Here is a 20,628-nt window from a genome sequence, read left to right as displayed (position 1 = left end):
CTCAAATGACATACTGAATATCTTCCGTTTAAGACAGCTAAGATCTTTGGAAGGTAAAGTGATGACTTCTCTGAAGAGAGCTCTACTGAGAATTTATATTAAAATTCAGGATGTGTATTTCCACAGGTTTTCTTGAAGCTGATGTGGAGAGACATTATCTTGATGAAGACCATGAAATGTTTAGATACAGGTATTTGTCTTCTTTGAGTATTGTCAAGTTACTTCAAAACCATACAATCAGATTGTCTTGATGTTCACAATTTTATTTTATTTTATTTTTTTACTTTTTTTTTTTGAAGTTCACCATCTTAGAAGAATGCTGCCTGGGTTTGAAATCGCACATTTGCATCACAACAGATCAGGTTCCTTTGAATACATTCAACACTGCACAATAGCCCTGTTCTGGTTAAAAAAAATCTCCGTTTGATGTAAACTTTCCACTCGGAAACATGATTGTGTATGACTCTGTCTCGGTCACAAGCCAACTCCCTGATAAGATGATAGAAGCATTCACGTATGAATCTTTGTTTCCCCACAAAATATGTTTCCTTTGGGGAGGAAATTGAAGGACAAGTTTTCAACCTTTGCAGGCCACCTAGACTTTATCTTCTCACAGTGAAACTTCTTGGCCTGGAATATTCTATTCCTAATTAAAAGCAGCAAACATGAAAATGCCTGGTGTGGGATGGGGTGTTCACATAGGCCTTCACTGAAGACAATGTTTTCTTCATATTCATGAAATAAAATTAAACTGGAATGAATTTTGAATCAACATTTCAAGACTTCATTATATATAAAACACAAAAACATAAAAACCATAGGTACTAAAATCTTGACCACAGTGAATAATAAATGTGTTCTATAAAATTTCAAATGTACTAATGCCAAAATATAATATTTCCAAAAATATGTCAGAGAAAAATACATACAACTAGCCCTAAATATCTGCCAAAAGAAATGATGCTAAAGAAATCAAAACTAAGATAATAAGTAATTTTTAAATGGCACTCACCAATCACAATTGAAGACTCACAGTGATAATAACCATTACTTTGTTTTTTCTTTAGCATGGAGCAAAGATCTATGCGATGTACCATTTCTTCTCCAAATGTATGACTGATAAATTTTTCATAGAATTTGGGGTCGATTTTTTTCACTCCCTTGAAATGATAAAACAAAATCACATCACTCAATCATTCCACCGAGGCAGCTAGTTCATATTTATATCACTGTCTTAGAATGTGACATACTTTGGTATCTAGTTCTGCCTAGAGGCATTTGAAAACGGATACCCCAAAATGGTTGAATCTGTTTTTAAAGTCTCCCTCTCTAGGATGAGTTGTATTATTAAAAAAAAAAAAATCATCAAAGAGTATTGGGTTTAAATTTGGTGGCATTCAGAACCTTATATGCTTTAAGCTTCTGAAATAATGAGGTATATCAAGTTGAAATTTGAGGTATCAAAAAAAAAGAGTAATCATCAACAATGGAGAAATGGATGAATTTTTAAAAAGTGATATAGATCTTAATATTTTATAATGTATAAAATGTTTTAATAAGATGTATGCAATTTTGAAACTCCTGACATAAGAGTCATTTGAAGACGGTTAATGATTATTTGAATTGGAGGAGGGGCAGTGCATCTCCCAAGTCCTTCTCTATCTGCCCCTCCTTATTCTCAGTACCTTCCATAGCAGGAAGGGGGTGATTGGTGAAAACTGACAGTGGGAAACCTTGCTGTCTCTGTGGTTTCCCAAAACGTGGGAATGAACGTCTCCCCCGCCCCTGCCTATGTAATGGTCCCTCTCCAGCCTCACAGACCCAAACACAGTCCATAACGTGAAGGTACAGTACTTTACAAGGCAAGTTACTGACTGACCATGTGTGCGCTTTTCCGTTCAATTTATAATTGGTAAAAATTTTACCCTAGCAATACCTGCTGTTTGTTAAAAATCAGAAAATATAAGGAATCTAGGGGCAGCTGGCTGGCTCAGTCAGTGAGGTATGCAACTCTTGGTCTAGGGGTTGTGAGTTCAAACTCCACACTGGGTGTAGAGATTAGTTAAAATATAAAATCTATTAAAAGGAAAGAAAAAGAAAATATGAAGAATCTAAAGAAAAAGAAAAATCATTCATGTCCCTGCCATTTACAGAAAATATATGAACACTATGGGTACATCTTTCCACCACTCAGGTCTTTTTCTATGCATACATATATTGTATTTAGATCATACTTAAATAAATAATATTATAATGTAGTTAGAATACATATTTTCCCTTTTTATTCACAAAAAACTTTGACAAAAGTTTTAAAAAGATGTAAAAACAAAAAAATTAAAATAAAATCACCCCACACTGCAACTACTAAAATTTTATTATGTATTTTATTTTTCCTATGTGAAACAAAGTATGTTTTTTCTTTTTTATAGAAATATGGTTGAGCCATGATTTAGCAATCAGCTATTTTTGCAGTTAATACGTCAATAAATAATATACAGATGTGCACCCTATTTTTAATATTTTAATTTCCATAGTACTTCACTGTATAGGGGTATCATTGATCTATTCATTCAAATTATTTATTGTTAGAGGGCATTTAGGTTGCCCTTAATTTTTAACACCGTAATCAACATGTTTTTGTGGATGTATGTTCTTGTTCTGTATCCAAGCTGAGCTGCTGACCTTTCCTACCGGCTCCACTCACAGACCCCACAGGTCACTCAACAGCAACTCTAGTCCAGCTGATCAGGCGAAAAGCCCTGCGGTGTCCCCGAGTCCCCTCTTTCTCTCGCTGTCCCCTCCGATCCAACGGCGTTGGCTCTCCCCACGACCTGTGACTCATGGCCACCACTCCCTTGCTACCCTTGTCTGAGCTTCCCTGATCTTTCACGTATATCGTCCTAACAGCCTCTGTTTTCCTGCCCTCGTCTCCTCTACAGGCAGAATTATCCTATAAAAGCATGCATCACATCAGGTCACTCTTCTGCTCAAAATTCCTCAAACGGTTCTACTACCCTCAAAGGAAGAGTGAACTGCCCCAGGAGAGCCCACCAGGTCCTGCCCTGCCCACTCAGTGCTCCCTGGGCCTCGGCTCCTGCTCCTTCCTTAGCCTCCCCTCAGCCTGACCTCCTCCCTGGCCTTCTCCCCGGCCTCCACCTCAGCCTCCTCGGCCTCCTCCCCAGCCTCCTTGGTCACACCAGTGCCATCCCCTGGGACCTGTGTACTGGAAGTGGTCTCCCCAGACCCCCTCGTGGCCCGTCTCCTGCCTCCCCGCAGCCCTTGCTCCAACCTCACTCTGAGGAGAACTTCGCCTGGCCACTCCCTTGAAGGCGCACCTCCAGGTCCTTCCCTCCTTTCCCTCCTTCTAAACACTACGTACAGTTTTCCACAGCACGAACCACCCCCTGCCATCCTGGAACATCTACCGTGCCCGCCTCTTGGGGGTGTCATTATCTGTCCCTCCCCATTCGACTGTATGCTCCGCACAGAAAAAGATTTTGGTCTGATGTGTATTTACTGAAACCCCCCCAGTGCTTAGCCCGCTGCTGGACACGAACAGTGCTTATGAAATAATCGTCACAAATGCAGATCAAGTTCCAAAGGCAACATCAGACGCTGCTCACTCGCCAGCTCGAGTGGGGCCGGGGGCGCTCGGGGCTTGGGGAGGCGGGCAGCAGGGCCTCAGAGCACCTGCTGGGGGCAGTGGAAATGTGTGAGCCCAACGAGCTCTGCTGCTTCTCAGGACGTGGTTTTGCTTCAGTTTCCTCGTCTGCAAAATGAGGTTAACAGTGGAACCTACTTCAAGTGGTAGATGGACTAAATAAGTGAACTTATAAAAGCGTTCAAAGCAGTGAAACAGAGTAAAGGCTACATATTTATGTGATATGATAAATATGATAATACATATATATTGTTAGTGAATTTTAAGGAACTGCAGGAGAGATACGGTTTCAGAAACTTTATAAAGGTTCTGAGTAAACAGAAACTGGCCATTCTGATGGGTATGAAACGTCAGCGTGTGCTGGCCGCTGGCTGGGGAGGCAGCGGGCCGGTGTCACCCCGGGGCCAGCAGCGGGAGACCCGTCATGACCCTGCAGGGAAAAGAGGAACTTCAGTTTTCAAGATACCAGCGCTGGCCAGCTGCCGGCACCTCTGGTGTGGCTTTGTAAGACGTCATGATTTCTTTAAAGTAAGAAATAAGGGAAACGTGAACAGTGACCATTTGAGAGGCTTAATTTTGGCAAAAAAAGTAAGGGCCAACTATTTTTGCAAGAGTTCTTCACAGATGACTTCCAACATGAGTCTTTAAGGAGCAAATTTTTATTAGAGGGTGGAATGTAATTCATTCTTTAAGTCATAATTTATAGAGAGAACTGTGGTTCAAAAGGCCTGGCTTAGGAGGCACTGAAATTATACGCCGTGAACAGAAAACACCTTCAGTGATAAAGAGCCTAGAAATAGATAAAAATCTGCTTGGTCTGATATATAATATTAACATGATCTTTGTGTTCTAGGGAATTTTCTGTTCAGCAATATATTTCTTCTTCTTTTTTTTCCCCCAGGCTCTTTTTCCCATAGCAATAGGCATCGTTTCTAATAAAATGTATCTGAATCGGTGTCGCCACCCAGCTGCAGCAGGTCGTGTTCTTCTTTCATAAGAAGAGAAAGAACTATCGTTCTGAGAAAATAGATGAGCATATCAAAATTGGATATCATTCAGGGTAAGGCTAAGAAGGCTCCTATTTTCTTTTTTTTAAAAAAATATTTATTTATTTGAGAAAGAGCCCAAGCAGGAGGGGCAGAAGGAGAGAGACTCTCTAGCAGACTTTGTGCTGGGCATGGAGCTGACGCAGGGCTCGATCTCACAGCCCTGAGATCATGGCCTGAGCCACGCAGGCACTCCAAGGCTCCTATTTTCTGAATGCATCCACTGAGCCTCCAAAACAGTCCCAGAGACAGTACCCTCCAGTTTAAAGCTAAAAAGACTGGGTTAGCACGATTTTCATGTTTTAGGACCCCCAAATTATTCTCTGCTTCCCTCCTTCATAGGTCAGGCCCTTTCCAAGGTACTTTGTATTTAAGGATCAATGAAAGTATAACACATTAGAAGAGCTCAAAAAAATTACCAAAAAAATAAAATAGTTAAAGCCAGAAAAATTGACCTGTAAAGGCTAAAAGAGTTGGGACTATTTCAAGTGCAGAGAAACAATGTATAGGGGGACTTCACCTAAACCAGGTGAAGGGTGCTGCAACCCTGAAATTGTGGACACGCTTGGTGGCTGCCTAGGACTAAACTTGAATGTTATTTTTGCCTTAAACCTAGCCGAGACAGGGCATATTTTCAAGGGCTTTGCATTTATAATTTTACCCAATATAACTGACTTATCAATTAGGCAGCATAACGCTGAAAGATAAAATAGGAAGTTAAATATAAGATATCTGACTTTGAAACAATAAATTAGTAGCAAGAAACATCAAACAGAAAAACTTTTCAAGACTGTCTTAATTAGTCATTAGAAATGACTAAAGTTTTACTTTCCTTTCAGCCTAGTTTCAGGCATGGTTTAGGAAGAATTATCAACGATGTTCAAAGCCACTTGATAATCTTTGATAAAATGTACTATTAAACCCTGAGAACTTCATTCTTGATTGTAACTTGGCACCCAAACAGCCAATCCAGGAAAAATGCCATTGAGACCATGATGAGTATTTTTAGAATCATCTGAGGCTGCATCTGCTAAATAATGGAACCTATTTACTCAGAAAGCATCCACCGTATCATTTACGTTTAGCTAAATGATGTGTATAGTTTAATATGTACCAAAGAGGACTCAGGCTTATGTTACTATGCACCAAATTCTATTTTCAATATAAATGATGTAAAGAAAGCTATGAAATATGAAAATTCACTTTAGTTCACAATCTGTATATGAAAGTCATCCTAGGTTCTGAAAGATAAAATTTAATTATTTCTATGACAAAGTTATTGTGATTAGAGGAACAAAGAAATGCCAGTTTCATTAAAAAAAAAAGTTAAGACTTTTATACAGTAGCAGATAATTTCTTATTGTGACTTGTTATCTTATAATAATCACAACTTGCATGATGAAAACATAAATAGGCTGCATATCAGACAAAGAAATTATGTGTCCTACTGATGGTAAAGCCTGACACTCCTGGAGCTCGGCTGTGTTTCCTGATAGTTTATTCCTGTTCTGCAGTGGCTACACAGAGATGCATGTCTCCTGTGATAATGACTTGAAACCAAAATTCATAAATAAATTAAGAGCCATACCAAAGTGGTTCATCATTTTGAGGATCAGCTGATCAAAGAAGATTGGTAGTCTTTTGTTAAAAAAGATTTTATTGGGATCCCTGGGTGGCTCAGGAGTTAAGTGCCTGCCTTCGGCTCAGGGTGTGAACCCCAGGTCCCGGGATCGAGTCCCACGTCGGGCTCCCTGCAGGTGCCTGCTTCTCCCTCTGCCTGTGTCTCTGCCTCTCTCTCTGTGTCTCTCATGAGTAAATAAATAAAATTAAAAAAAAATTTTTTTTTAAATAAAAAAGATTTTATTTATCTATCTATTTGAGAGCGAGCGTGCGTGTGCACACATGCATGAGCAGGGGGAGGCGCTGACGGAGGAGAAGAGAGACAATCTCCAGCAGACTCCCCACCGAGGGTGGAGCCTGACTCAGAACTCGATCCCAGGACCCCGAGATCTTGCCCTGAGCTGAAGTCAGGCCGGATGCTTAACCCACTGAGCTACCCAGGCGCCCCAAGAGTTTATGCATCAGCAGTGGGATAGCATCAGTCAAAAAACGAACATCATTTTGAAGGGTCCCTGCCCCTAATGAAAGGTCAATCCTGGCCATTCCAAGTGACTAAGGAACGTACAGGCTGACCTGGGACCTCCTGGAGGCAAACCCTCCTCTGCAGTTCTCAGCGCTCCCTCCCTCACCCCTTGGCCTCACTGCACTCTGCTCCGCTCTGTCCCTCCCCGCTGGCACAGAGCCGCCCATTGCCTTCCTGTCAGTCCCAGCCCTCCTCAGCCCCTCTCAGGGGGGTAACGGAGCCCCCTACCCTGGGCTCAGTCCCCCCAGCCTGTTCCCACAGGACAGAGGAGCCCCAGCACACGCGCTGCTGGTGGTTTCAGGCCCAGGGTCCAGCACCCCTGGGTGGGAGCTGCCTGGCAGCTTCCCGTGCCCTCTCCCCGCCCCCGGGTCATCCCTGGCTCCTGGGCTCTGCTCTGATCCCTGGCCAGCACCTGCTTCCTGCGTGAGGCCCTGACACCCTGCCTCACGTCTGTCACTAACTTCAGAAGTGATGAAGCAGGAGCACGGAAAATAGAAAAGACAATGTGGTCTCTTGCGTGTTGTTTTGAGCCAATCTGAAAAAAACTGATGCTCTGTGGCCTGTATGACCACAGTAATAGAAAACACTCACACAGTACTATGGGCAGGCACTGTTCTAAACACTTTTATTAACTCCTTTAATAATCACAATAGCTCCATGAGATTGACGCTGTTATTATCCCCAGAGGGAAAACTAAATCACAGAGAAATTAGGTCACTTACCAAAGGACCCATAGCTAGTGAGAGGTGGTGTGGATCCACATTCAAGATAAGAGGAGAATGCAGACACATTGAAAAGAACAGAATGATAATATTCAAGCTCATCACTATTTCCTTTAAAATATTAAAATTCTAAGACTGTTAATCATCCATAACATATAATGATATATACTATGATATTTCTAAAATCAATATGAGAATTACTTTGGGAATCTCTAGCATTCTAAAAATACCTGCCTTTAACATGCTGCATTAATATTAATAAATCAAGTGATAATTATATGTCCATAATAAATGAAGTCCACAGAGGGAAACGAGAAAGAATTCATAAATGTTACTTACAATATGGAAAAAATTACCTGCTCCTCCCATGCAAAGAACTCTTCTTATCCTGCCAATACCCAAATAATTGAGTAAAACATTGGCAGAGATTGCATTTTCTAAACCAGCTATTTGAGTATACAGTATTTCTCAAATCTTCATTTTACTTATGATGGAGCGTCACCATGGGGTTTTTAGATACGCCATCTCCTCAATCCCTCTATTTATAAATTTGCTTTTAGCATGACTGCCTTGTCTAATCCTGAGGCTTTAGAGAAAGAAACAGCAGAAACTCTTTAGCCTACCATTACGTCTAATATTTATAATATTACATCTTTCAGCAAGTAATAAGTAGACATAGAGCTGCCGGAGTTCTATGTTCTTTTTCTACTGTTGACACTTCCTTCTACCTATCTTAACACTTTGAGAGGAGCCGAATGCTCCTCAAGGGGCAAAGAAAGACATCACGGAGTGAAGATGACGTAGAACTCCAAACAGCACAAGAAATCACCAAGAGAGTACGCGGTTTTGCCGCCTGGAGTTTCTTTCCATGAGGTGCTGGCATCAGAAAGCACAGAAGAATCCACATTAAGTTCATTTACACTGAGGACCTATTAAACAAGTTTGATGGTATCCAGGCCGTCCTCCAGGTCACCAGCTCCCTGGGAAAGTACACCTTTATTTACAACATAGTCCATTGCTCCATAAGCTCATTCTCCGACCACTTGGGAAACCTCAGTTTTCGGAGTTCCTCCTCAAGCCGCATGAGAGAGCCTACGCTGTCGGCCATGCACGTCCTGTGGCTTTTCTCATAACGTTGAAACAAAGAAGGACTCCTGCAAGTGAGGCACCCGAGACGGCTCCCTGTACAGCTCAGTCTCGGTTGGACTCTCCCTTCCCCGTGATCCGGCCCAGCTGTGTGCTTGGCTCACCACCGTCCTGTGGTCCCTCGGATGTCAACCAGCTGCAGCCTTCCTCCCTATCACATCTGTTTTCCTAATAGTTTGCTGTTTGGAACAAATAACAACATGTTCTCCTGAATTCACCAGCTTAGCCATTTATTTCTATAAACTAAAGATAACACATAAAACATCCTCCAACTCAAAATTTATCACCATATGTGGTCTATGCACTCACAACCTCAAATGTTCTCCTCCTTCAATCAATAGCTTTCCCTTCTAATCAATACTTCCCAACGTGAAGTAATGCCAGCAAGTCAATGGTGTGAAAAAGTCTCAGGGTCTCAACAAACACAGGAGTAAAAATAAATCATTCAGAAAAATCCTGACAATTTTAATTCGTCCTATAACACTGCAACAAACATATATTGTGGTTGAATGTATTCTGATTTTATAGCCCAGAGGTCAAAACCATTCACCTAAATTGGTCAGACTGTCTATATAGACAGAACTTCAGAAGTAATTATAAGGTTAAAATATGGTCCAAATAAGAGTTAAACACTTAGATAGCATACAAGGGGCTGTATATCTGACAAAATATTTTAATGCATCTACAGGCATCACTAACTGTAGCCTTATAACGTTAAGAAAGACCTAGAAGGTTTCTGTAGCTCATCATACTCCTATGCATCTAGTACTCACTTCGTTTTCCACTATCTTATGAATTAATCAATTTCCTTGGTTTTCTTCCCATCAACATTCTTCCTTCTTCCTGCCGCCCCCATCATCCCCAACAGAGCGCTCTACCTCACTTGCCCAGGCCTATTCTGTACACACGACTTAGGACAGAGGAAGGTGTCCCAACGAGGGGATGTTACAAGAAGGGAGTGAAAGAGCAAGAAAGAAATAACCATGCTAAGACGTACACCGAGTGTGCTGTAGGTTAGGAGATGGCACAAGGTAGAAAGGTGCCGGATGATGCACGCCTTTTCACTCAACTTGGTTGGAAACATTCCCTGGATATCCTATTAGCTAAAAGAGAGTTCGGTAGGGGAAAAAAAAAAAAATTTACATATGAAACAGTCTTTAAAGATACAACCTGGGAATCCCGTGTACTTTATAAACTAATTTCAAAATCAGTACTTCTCTTCAGGTAGAGCAAGAAATGGATCAAATGGTTTCCTTTTTTAATATGATACGCATTGCTATGCAAAATAATTTTGTATATAATATACAACTGGAAACTTTTGTCCTCATTTCAGACTTAATCACATTTGATGTTTCAAAAAAAAGAAAAATCACATTTGATGTGAAATCTCCCTGAAATCTCTACTCTTGAAATACAGAATTACAGGGATTATGAATATGATATTATATATATTCTTCAAGAAAAGGTACAGAGAGAAAGATACCAGACTCATCAGGAATTTTCACACAACTTTCTCTTTTAGAAAATTTTTAAGTACCTTTTCAAAAATTTGGGAAGCACTTCTAGGCTAGCAAAATAAGCAGTGCGTTTGGTAGAAAAATAAATTTTTAATGGAAAAGTTAAGAAGCAAGGGGATTCGCATATGAGGATAAAAGTATGCAAAAAAAATCACATGCACTGGCATATTCCTTTGGCTCAGCTGGTCTGGGCCATCGTGGTGGGCAAGCTAGCCCGGCCAAACCTGACCCCACCCCCTCCATATCCACTGAGCCTATCACACATCTTCCTTTCCACCCCACCCGTCCCTACCGACAGGGATTACCATTTTGGCGCCTGCGGTAGGGAGGCAGGGATACAGAGGACAGACAGTTACCACCTGCTCCGCTGTATTTCCACACCCATTCAGCTTCTTCCCAGGTGACCCCTCCCCGCACACACACACAACTCCACTGAATGAAGTTCGAGAGATGTTTATGTTGCAAGTCCAAGGGTACAGGGTACCCTGTCTTCCATCCTTTGATCATCAGGGTAGGTCAGGGAGGGCGGGAAGTAGGAACCCAAGAGGACTAAACCATGGCAAGGAGACACGTAGGAAAGGGGGGACGTGGCTAATGGTGCTTTACAATAGGGGCAGTCCCACAGAACACCGTCCCGGGGACTGCTCAGTAAGATCTCGCAGGAGTGCTGGAGACCAAACCTGAAATTACTGTAAAAGAAATATTCTGGCCCAAAGTTATGTAACAAATTACTATAATCACATTCGGCTGTGGGGAAGGCAGTGGCCAAGGAGGGGCGAGGAGTGCTCTCATAGTCGGGTCATCGGCTTCAGGGCGGCCACCGCTGCGTTTCCAAGGCCTCAAGGACAGGTCTCCAGGGGTATCATATATTTTGGCAACAATTACAAGTGTAGCCAGCAGGGAGGCTTCGGGGAAAGAACCTCAAGGCCGGAGCGAAGCTGGAGCTCCCGTGGTCACCAGTGGCTCGGCCCATAGGTGACAGGAGCAAGTTTCGTTAGGTCTTCACACACAAGGTGAGGTTTGGCCGTGGCCTAAGAGCCCAATAACACTTTTTCCTTTAACTTACTAGAGTCGCCAATAGAGAGAGAACTGAGCAACTTAGTAATTAAAACTGGTATTATTCTGTTTTTAAAGTGCCTCTCCTGGAGAGAATAAGGTTCTACTGAGTGGCCGAAAGTCATCAGCTTGTATTTAGGAACAGAGGTGTAATTCCAACGTTAACTCGTACAGTTTTGGATTGCAACCTTTGTTTTCCCTAATCGAAGTGGGGCTCTCAAGAAAAAATATAGCTTTCTCTTCTTTTCTTATGGGATTCACTAAAATTAGCAAGAGGTAGATGACCACTCTCCAGTGGTGGAGAGAATCTTATTACCATCCGAATAATAAATACTAATTGGTTTGCCTTTATGTGACTAATCAAGTGCATAAAAAAAATCAGCTACTGTGACTAAACAAACTAAATAATTCTGTATCAACGCCATTTTGGAACAAACGTTAAGTTTTCTGGATCATGTGTTCTACTTTGCCTTTAACCATTCTACAGGTTTCAATTTTAAAGACGTATAAAGTATTAATGGTTTCAAATGAACATTCAATTTACCTGTATAGGTGTCGTTTTCCATTGTTAAATAATTGCAAACTTAGTGGGTTTTTTCAACATAAGTGAAAGAGACAATACAACAGCATGAAGTTGAAAAATGTATTAGAAATATAAATGAAGTCACTTGCTATAAATAGTGCTCTTTGACATGCAGTAGATGACACAGTTGACTAATGGCACCCAGAATACTCAGAAGAAATTATTATTCCATATCACAGCAGATTTCGCTGAATTTTTAGTTTTAAAAAACCATTAAAATGGAGAGATGTGTTGCTGTGTTTTGTTTATTTGCTGACTTTTAATTGAGAAAAAATCCAATTTCACTCTAGCCTTAGATCTAAGTGCACCGGGTCATATGAAGAAATTCAAAAACAACTTCCATGTCACGAGTAATTTAGACATTTGGCATTGGGAGAGTCAGTAATAGGCTACCGAGGCAGTCCGCTCTATCTCGCACCAAGGATGTTTTGAGACAAGCTTTTGTCTGGAAGGAGAGAGGTCTGCTGGTCCCTCAGTGCCCTCCCGCAGGGAGGGGAGTGGCAGGGCCCTGGCAGGCTCTTCTGCTAAGGCCTCCTCGTCTGCTGCAGGGCTGGGCTGTGTGGATGAGGCCTGGCCTGCTCTGCCTCTCCAGCCATGGGCTCCTTCTCTGCCTCTGGAGGGATTCCCTCCCCTTTGGACTTGGCACTTCCTGAGATTCACCTCCTCTGGGCCCCCTCTCTTGCTTTCTGTACCTTCTTAGGGCAGAATCCTCACCCTCCGGGAGTGAAAATGTGCTGATCCTTTCTGAATCTGTCACCAATAGCCTGTTCCCTGCTCTACAGTCTTCCCCATCCTGAAGCAGCTTCTCATCAAAGTCCTGCTGGTGCCAGTTGCTTCTGGCCATACTTGCACGTCATTTGCTTTTTACAGATTTCTCGATCTCCTACTTTCATGTAATATGCAGCTTGTGATGTTTTCCCCATTGTCTTTATTGCTCCGTGTGGTTTCCAGGAGGAGAAAGGAAAAGTCCAAATCTATATTACCACCATCTTTCTATACTTAAAGACCCCTCTCCTTTCTGCATACAAGAAAACTTATCTGAAGTTTAAAAAAACAAACATCTATGTGAAGCCAAATTTGCCAATTGGGTCAAAATGCTTACCTTATAGACATTTCAGAATAGCACAGAAGTCAGGAGTCATTAAGACTAAACTCCTTCTTTAACTAGGAGTTAGCAAAGGTCAAGAGAGGTTATAAGATTTGTCCAAAGCTAAACAACAAAGCTAAAACAAGAAAACTCATGCTCCTTCAAATTTATTATAGAAACTCCTTGAAAAGTATAGTCTTCTGCTCCTAAACTAAACTACTACTCCTGAGTGTTGAAATGGCTTATAAAGGCACATTATCACACAGGCCCAGGAGAGTGAGTGGCAGCTAAATTATACCAGGCCACTTATCAAAATTCTGAGGAAATATGCTACTTGCTAGATACAGAAGAGTAAATAATGGCAGCAGGTGAGAAAAGACAGCAGCAGGGGCTCTTGGCAAGGGAAGGATGAAGGAGAAGCTTGGGATTCAGGCAAACTAGCATAGAAATTTTGTGTTAAAATCTTGGTTCTGTAAATTGACTTACCAAACAATTTAGGGACTGGGTTTCCCCCTCAACTGTACTGTCAGAACACAGCCTTCGCCCACACACTCTCCTCTTCCACATCCCGTTGCCATTTCTACCGATCACTGCCTTAACCTCTTCCCTGCTCCCCCTCAGCCTCACCATCCTGGGGTCTGATAACCACCCCTCCACCTGGGCTTTGCGCATGTCAAACCCTGCACTCAAACCAATCTAAGTGGCAGAAGCAGCTAACAATTTCAGGGGATCAGGTCTTTCATTCTAAATTTCTCTAACTCTGTAAAAGGCTGAGACAAGGAAGCGCCAGTTATAAACTAGCTTGGACAGTTTAGTGCTACATTACTAGTTTGAAAGAGCCACAGATCAGCAAAGGTATCTAAAAAGGCCAGAAAATAATTAGTGCTTAAAAACAACTGATTTATCCATGAAAAGATCACATTTATTTCTTAAGGAATCTAGACCTGCATGAAGATACTTGTTTGATTTGAAACTGGTCTTCTTCTGCCACCAAGTGTTAGCACACACTTCTAACCAACCAGTTTCCGCAATGGTTAAACCACAAGGTCACTCGATGAGGAAAAGACTTCCAAAAGAAGGTGGTACAAAAAAAACAAATATGTTCCAAGAAAATTACACAAAGAAATTGAATGTTAGTGACTATTTCAGACATATGGTGATTTAATAAGATTTTTTTGAGGCTCCATTCATTTAATGAAAGAAACTACAACTCTGAAAGCACAGTGATAATTGAACTAGCTTTAGAATACAATGACTAAAAAAAAAATAAAAAATAAAAAATAAAATACAATGACTACTTTTAATATTCTCTTATGCAATATACCCTCCTAGAATTTCATGAAACTAAGACTATGCAAAACACATTGACTAAATGCCTCCTAGTGTTAGAAAAATAAATAATGCCAAGAAAAATCTTAAGTGCCTCAGAATCTGAATTAGAGAACTCAGTTCTGACCTTGGGAACCAGAATACCAGGCTGTAGCAGAGGAAGATCCCTATCAGGAAATGTGAAGAAGAGTTTCTGTATTTTCAAAATTCTTTTTTTTTAAGGTTTTATTTATTTATATGAGAGAGGGAGCATGAGCAGAGAGGAGGGGCAGATGGAAAGGGAGACGCACGCTCTCCACTGAGCAGGGAGCCCGATACAGGGCTCGACCCCAGGACCCGGAGATCATGACCTGAGCCAAAGGCAGACGCTTAGCCAACTGAGCCACCCAGGCACTCCTGTATTTTCAAAATTCTGATCACAGTCTATAACTTTTGGTTATCCCACTGGACTTTTGGTTAATTCTACTAAATGGTATTACCTACAAATACGAGCCTACCAAAGGATGGCATCCCAGAAGCCAAGGGACTTCTGCAGCCAACACTGAATACCACTGGGAAATCTTCACACTAGATCTTTAAGATCAGTCCAGTGGCAAACATTTATCCCCCGCAGCAGACCTCCATCTACATCTTTCATATCAAGGAGATGCTTTACCTTCATGAACAGACCAATTATGGCTCCATAATCTTTTTTTTTTAATCTTTTTTTTTTTTTTTTTTAAGATGGCATGGATAGCAGTTTTTTAGAACATAAGAAATGACCCGGGATGTGGTTAAAAAAAAAACAAAAACAAAAACAAAAACAAAAAACTAAGGTAATATTACAGAATAACTGGTTACACCTCCTGCAGATAATAATGAATGGATTATCTTATCTCAGAATTTGCCTATAATGCTCCAGAGCATTCCTGTACCCAGAACACTCCTTTTACCAATAATTATCATGTCTACCCTGACAACAGCACCACCACTATCTTAGGAGTATCTATCTACTCACTACAAAAAATATTTCCAGTTGACCTTCTAAGAGGTCAAACTGGAATAGAAAGAGTATATCGACCTTCAAAACAGAGCATCTTAGTGGGAGATGTTGTTAGCTCTTTTCTAGATACTTTCATTATGCACCACACATCCATACTAGAAACTCAAAGAACATTCCTCAAGATAATGGAAAACCTTCAAGTTTTCTGCATCTAGTGACTTCCCTTGACCCTTGATTGTCATGAGACATCTAACTTGCCCATCACCATTTCTATGATCAACCCTGTAAGGCTCCACTCTTCCTCAGAACCTAAGCAAACAAACCCCCAATCAACCAAGAGAGAAATTTTGGGTGTGTCAAGGGGAATTTACTATATTCCAGATGACATTAAGGTCAGCTGTAAATACTGATCTACCAAAACAATTAAGGACTAAAAGAGCAATTGTGGGAATCCACGTTTTACCTCCAAAATACAAGAAAGCACATCAAGCTGTGCTGAGAAAACCCAAGGAAACTATCTTATACAACTTTAATTATGGTTTATATTTTATTTACCCTTTTAATACTATTACACAGCTTGTATAAGTATAGCCTCTTAAATCACTTATGATTTATTGTAATTGACTTGAAAATTCCGGGATCTCTGGGTGGCTCAGCGGTTTAGCGCCTGCCTTTGGCCCAGGGCGTGATCCTGGGGTCCCGGGATTGAGTCCCGCATCAGGCTCCTGGCATGGAGCCTGCTTCTCCCTCCTCCTGTGCTTCTGCCTCTCTCTCTATCATAAATAAATAAATTTAAAAAAAAATTAAAAAAAAAAAGAAAATTCCTTTACTGTAAAGGAAGTTATTTTTAATTTTTCCTCTATTATAGATGGTGCTTCAGTAAACATCTTTATACATAAAGAATTTCTTCTTTAAAATTATTTCTTAGTTATAAAACAAATAAGTCCTGGGGATATAATGCACAACATAGTGATAATAGTTAAAAATACTATATCATAAAAAATATGTACTATACTATATATTTGAAAATTACTAACAGTCTTAAAATTTTCACAATGAGGTGATGGATGTGTTAACTAACTTTATTATGCAATCATTTTGCAATACATTCATATATTAAATTATATTGTATACCTGAAACATATGCAATGTTATATGTCAATTTTATCTCAATTAAAACATTGTTTAGGATAATCCCCAGCAGCATAAACTTCTTAGTTAAAGAATATGAATATTTTAACTTTTTATGGGAATTGCTTAATTCACAACTCAAAGGGCCATACCAAGCCACCATTCATAATCTTTGATGGTCCTTCTACCTCAAGCTTATCCTAACAAACGCTCCTTTAATACAATGTGCTTGAATGTATAAATTGGGGCCATTGTTTTAAAAGGCAATTTATGGTGTTTTTCAAAAGTTAAAATGTACACTATCCTTTGATCTTGACATTCCACTTCAAGAAATTAGTTCTTTGAAACTGGCATGTCTACCTGAAGGAAAATGAACAAGGATCCTCACTGCAGCAATGTTTGTCCTAGCAAAGAAATAATTAATATAATTATTCATCAAGAGAATAAATTATGACAAATCAAAATAATATATATTTATTTCTGCTTTAAAGAAGCTATATGCAGGTATTTGCCCCTATACGTATTTGCAGTGTATAGGAAAAAGTGAGGAGGATATACCAGCCATAACCTACAGAGAGAAAAATTATATTGGGAAGGGGGACAGTAGAGTGGTGGTAAAGGAAAACTTGTATATTTCACTCTATAGGTTTGCATCTATTTGGACTGCTTATAATGAGCAAATATTCACCTAACACTTTCATAATCAAAGTCACTTTTAAAATAAAAGAAGGTACTTGAAATAAGAGGAAATTTTAACACGAGTATTAAGAATCTATTTTCTACTTCCCCCTCTCTCCTTTTACTACCTTATCAATCTAAACAACACTGAATATTAGTAATACATTCCACTACTGAGCGTATCAGCCCACTCCCTTACAAATGAGTGAACCTGAATAAAAACCCAGTAGAGAATTAGTGCTGAGAAAGTAGGACAGTAGGAGAGGTAAAAGGTCAAGGAGACTGAAGAACCATATATTTTCAAATAATCTGTATTACAAACCACAAAGCATAATAAAAATGCACGTTTATGCATGCTACCTTTTCATACTGGCTTTAACTTTTACAGTGGGACAAATGATTTGCAGCATAAATAAAATGTTGGCTATTTATTTAAACCTGCAGGTTTCTGAGTAGACTACAGAGAATCTGGCCCAGAGTCACCTATGGCATGATTGAACATCAAAAGTCACAATCTTAAAAAAAAAAAAAAAAAAAAGTCACAATCTTTAGGTACAGCTCCAGATCTGAAGCTAGAAGGTGGAAATCTGCAGCTTCAGTGCTGACACATGAATCCCACAGTTTAAAATGCACTTTCTTAAGCATTCAGAAACACTGGACATCCCAGTATTACATAGGAACAGAATCATTCCATTATTTAAAAGAAAAAAAATTTCATTTGGTTTTCTGAAAGGCAGTGAGGTCATACTTCATTTTCTAAAGATGACACTTCCGAATCTAAACAAAATGCAATCTGATTTAGATTTTATACACTATTCAGCAGGGCCTGTTTCTATTTTGATCATAACTCTGGGCCCAGCATCCAGTGTCTGGCATGTATTAAGCATGCAGTAAGTATTTATTGAATTAATACAGTTTGGACCAGGGAGGTCCTCATGTGAAGACAGAAATTAACTTGGATGAACTGGACGTGGCCAGTGGGAGAGAAGAATCTGAGCCTGGAAAAGGGAGAAGATGGATTCTACACAGGGCTCTGGGACTGGAAGGATGGGATCTCATTTCAGCTGCTTAACATTTAAGTTTCATAACCCTTCTCTAAAAAATAAGGGGGCAGATTCTGGGAAATTAACTGCCAAGGAATCATTTAAATTTAGTCTGAAATGTTGAAATTGAGATTCTGGAGTAGTTTAAACACTCTTGATAAATGTCCTTGTGTGCCCTCATGTAAAATTTAATACTGCACAGACAAAGAAACACTCTGAAATGTGGGTATTACCTTCAACAGATTTTTCATTCTGTGACTAAGTTTGAAATCACTGGGAGGAGGACAACCCATTTGGAAGCAAAACAAGAAACATAACGAGTAAAAAAGTAAACCGTCAGTCTGCAAGTTTTGTCAGTTGTTAGTCCAAATTTCAAAACGTATTTTTTAAAAGATTTTATTTATTTATTTATTTGAGAGAGAGAGAGAGAGAGAACATGAGCTGGGGAGGAGCAGAAACAGAAGGAGAGAGGGAGAAGCAGACTCCCCAGTGAGTACAGAGCCTCACAGGGGGCTGGATCCCAGGACCCTGAGATCATGACCTGAGCGGAAATCAGACACTTACTAACTGAGCCAGCTAGGTGCCTCCAAAACCTATTATTTATCAAATTATTTTTACCTAATTATTCAGGAATGGTACCTGATTCAGTTATTATTGAATGTAGGGCATAGTTATCAAAAGAAAAAAAATGCAAGATATCTTTTTGAAAAGGTATTCACAATAGTTTGGAAAACTCACGACCATGGGATGGCCAATCATCCAAACACGTGCTTTTAAAAGATCAAAAACACTTCTGTGCCCAGAGACGTTAAGTACAACCTGTGCCAAATGTAGAAAAGAGATCTACTTACTAATAAACACGACCTTCATTTACAGAGCTGCAAGTCAGTCTTAACTGCAGCAAGGGGTCATGGAAAACAGGAACAAATACAAATCTGCATGCCCATCTCCAAAACTCGGGTATATTAGAGCAGATCAGCAGATGGCTACACTTGCATGAGAGGCTCCCTAGGCTGAAATGGGGAAAACAATGAAGGGTGCCCTTAGGATTCCAGGAGAAAAGCTCATGAATCCAGAAGAAAACCAAAAGTTACTCCAACCTCTGAGAGAGGAGAGGGTGGCCTGGGAAGGCAGAAAGTTACCCTGAGATGTGAGAAGCCAAGAGACATGTCCCTCGGTTCGTGTCACTTCCGCCCATCCTCGGGGAGAAGTACTTTCAAGTAACAAGGGGATGGGGGCTCCTCAGTTACCCTCTTGCCCAGTCCCACAGAGCACCTGTTCCAAGCCCTCGGTGAAGACAACTCCTGAAAGCACAAGGTCGTCTTCTGGAAATCTTGAAAGAGCTGCATAAAGGGGGGGGGGGTTAAGAAGCTTGTCCCACTGGGGCAGCCCCAGTGGCCCAGTGGCTTAGCGCCTGCCTTTGGCCCAGGGCGTGATCCTGGAGACCCGGGATCGAGTCCCACGTCAGGCTCCCTGCATGGAGCCTGCTTCTCCCTCTTCCTGTATCTCTGCCTCTTTCTCTCTCTGTGTCTGTCATGAATAAATAAATAAATAAACAATCCATAAAAAAATTAAAAAAAAAAAAAAAAAGAAGCTTGTCCCACTGAAGACCCCAGCTCCAGTGGGCAGCATCAGGCTTTGCAGGCCTGAGGAGGACGCATGGAGGACAAGCTGGCTGCGATAACCACAAGCAAAAAAAGCAATAAAACAGGACCCTGGCCCTGCCTAGATGCTCTTCAAGGGATGAAGCCGATGCAGCAGCAGATGAAGCAGCAGGAAATGTTGGTCAGAGCATGCAGCTAAATGTTGGCAGATCACGCAGGGTAAGAGCCACAATGGCCAAGGAGGGCACAGGTGCGGCAGCCTGCATGGAGTCCCGTGAGCCAACTCAGCATCCCTGGGAGTAGGAAACCAGTGGACTTGGAATCCCAGGACCAGCAGGGTGTCAAGACCCACTGCAAGTGCCATTCATGCCCCCCCGGGCACACGTATTATGGCCGGTGTAGCCAGGAACAGAAGGCTTACGGTAAAAATGTTCACTCACCTTCCTCCGGAGCCATGGCGTCCTAGATAATTTCATAAAAGTCAAATGAGGCTTAAAACTCCTGTTTTCTCCTGCCATGAAGCCCTTTTCTTGAAATGTCCTTTTTGCAGCCTCTAAAGAAAATAAAAATACAAAAATGCTACTGTAATACATGGCTATCTTTTATTATAAAAATAGCAATTCAAAAAATAAATTACTTTATAATAAAGATTACTTTATGTGCCTGTATGGGATATTATTTTCTTTTTTTTTTTTTTTTTTTTTTGGGATATTATTTTCTAAGAGAGGAAAAAAACTACAGTGTGTGGCAACAAACGTGTTATTAAATCTGCAGAGATTTCGAACTCTAAGCCCACAAAAGCAACAATTTGAAAAGGAAACATTTAATAAAGGAAATAACCATTTGTTACGATGCTGATTTTCACTGAATATCCTAGTGCTGCCCATATTCATAAAAAAG

At 40.6% G+C, this 20,628-nt stretch overlaps 1 protein-coding gene across 9 annotated transcripts in view; it reads right to left on the bottom strand.

Moving 5' to 3' along the window:
* The window catches only part of AKAP7 (A-kinase anchoring protein 7), a 127,327-nt gene that overhangs the window by 56,310 nt on the left and 50,389 nt on the right, over positions 1-20,628 (bottom strand). For 8 of the 9 annotated variants that reach the window (XM_038526791.1, XM_038526792.1, XM_038526794.1 and 5 more), the window contains exons 6-7: positions 20,169-20,281; positions 1,013-1,160 (exon numbers count right to left, since the gene is read on the bottom strand). In XM_038526791.1, coding sequence (XP_038382719.1) covers positions 1,013-1,160; positions 20,169-20,281 — 261 coding nt within the window. Of the gene's footprint in view, positions 1-247; positions 726-1,012; positions 1,161-20,168; positions 20,282-20,628 lie in introns of those variants that run through there. The other variant, XM_038526796.1, reaches the window with a different exon arrangement.

Source organism: Canis lupus, chromosome 1 (genome assembly GCF_011100685.1).
Source record: "Canis lupus familiaris isolate Mischka breed German Shepherd chromosome 1, alternate assembly UU_Cfam_GSD_1.0, whole genome shotgun sequence".
Classification (NCBI taxonomy): Eukaryota; Metazoa; Chordata; class Mammalia; order Carnivora; family Canidae; genus Canis; species Canis lupus.
This window is presented reverse-complemented; position numbering and strand designations above follow the sequence as displayed.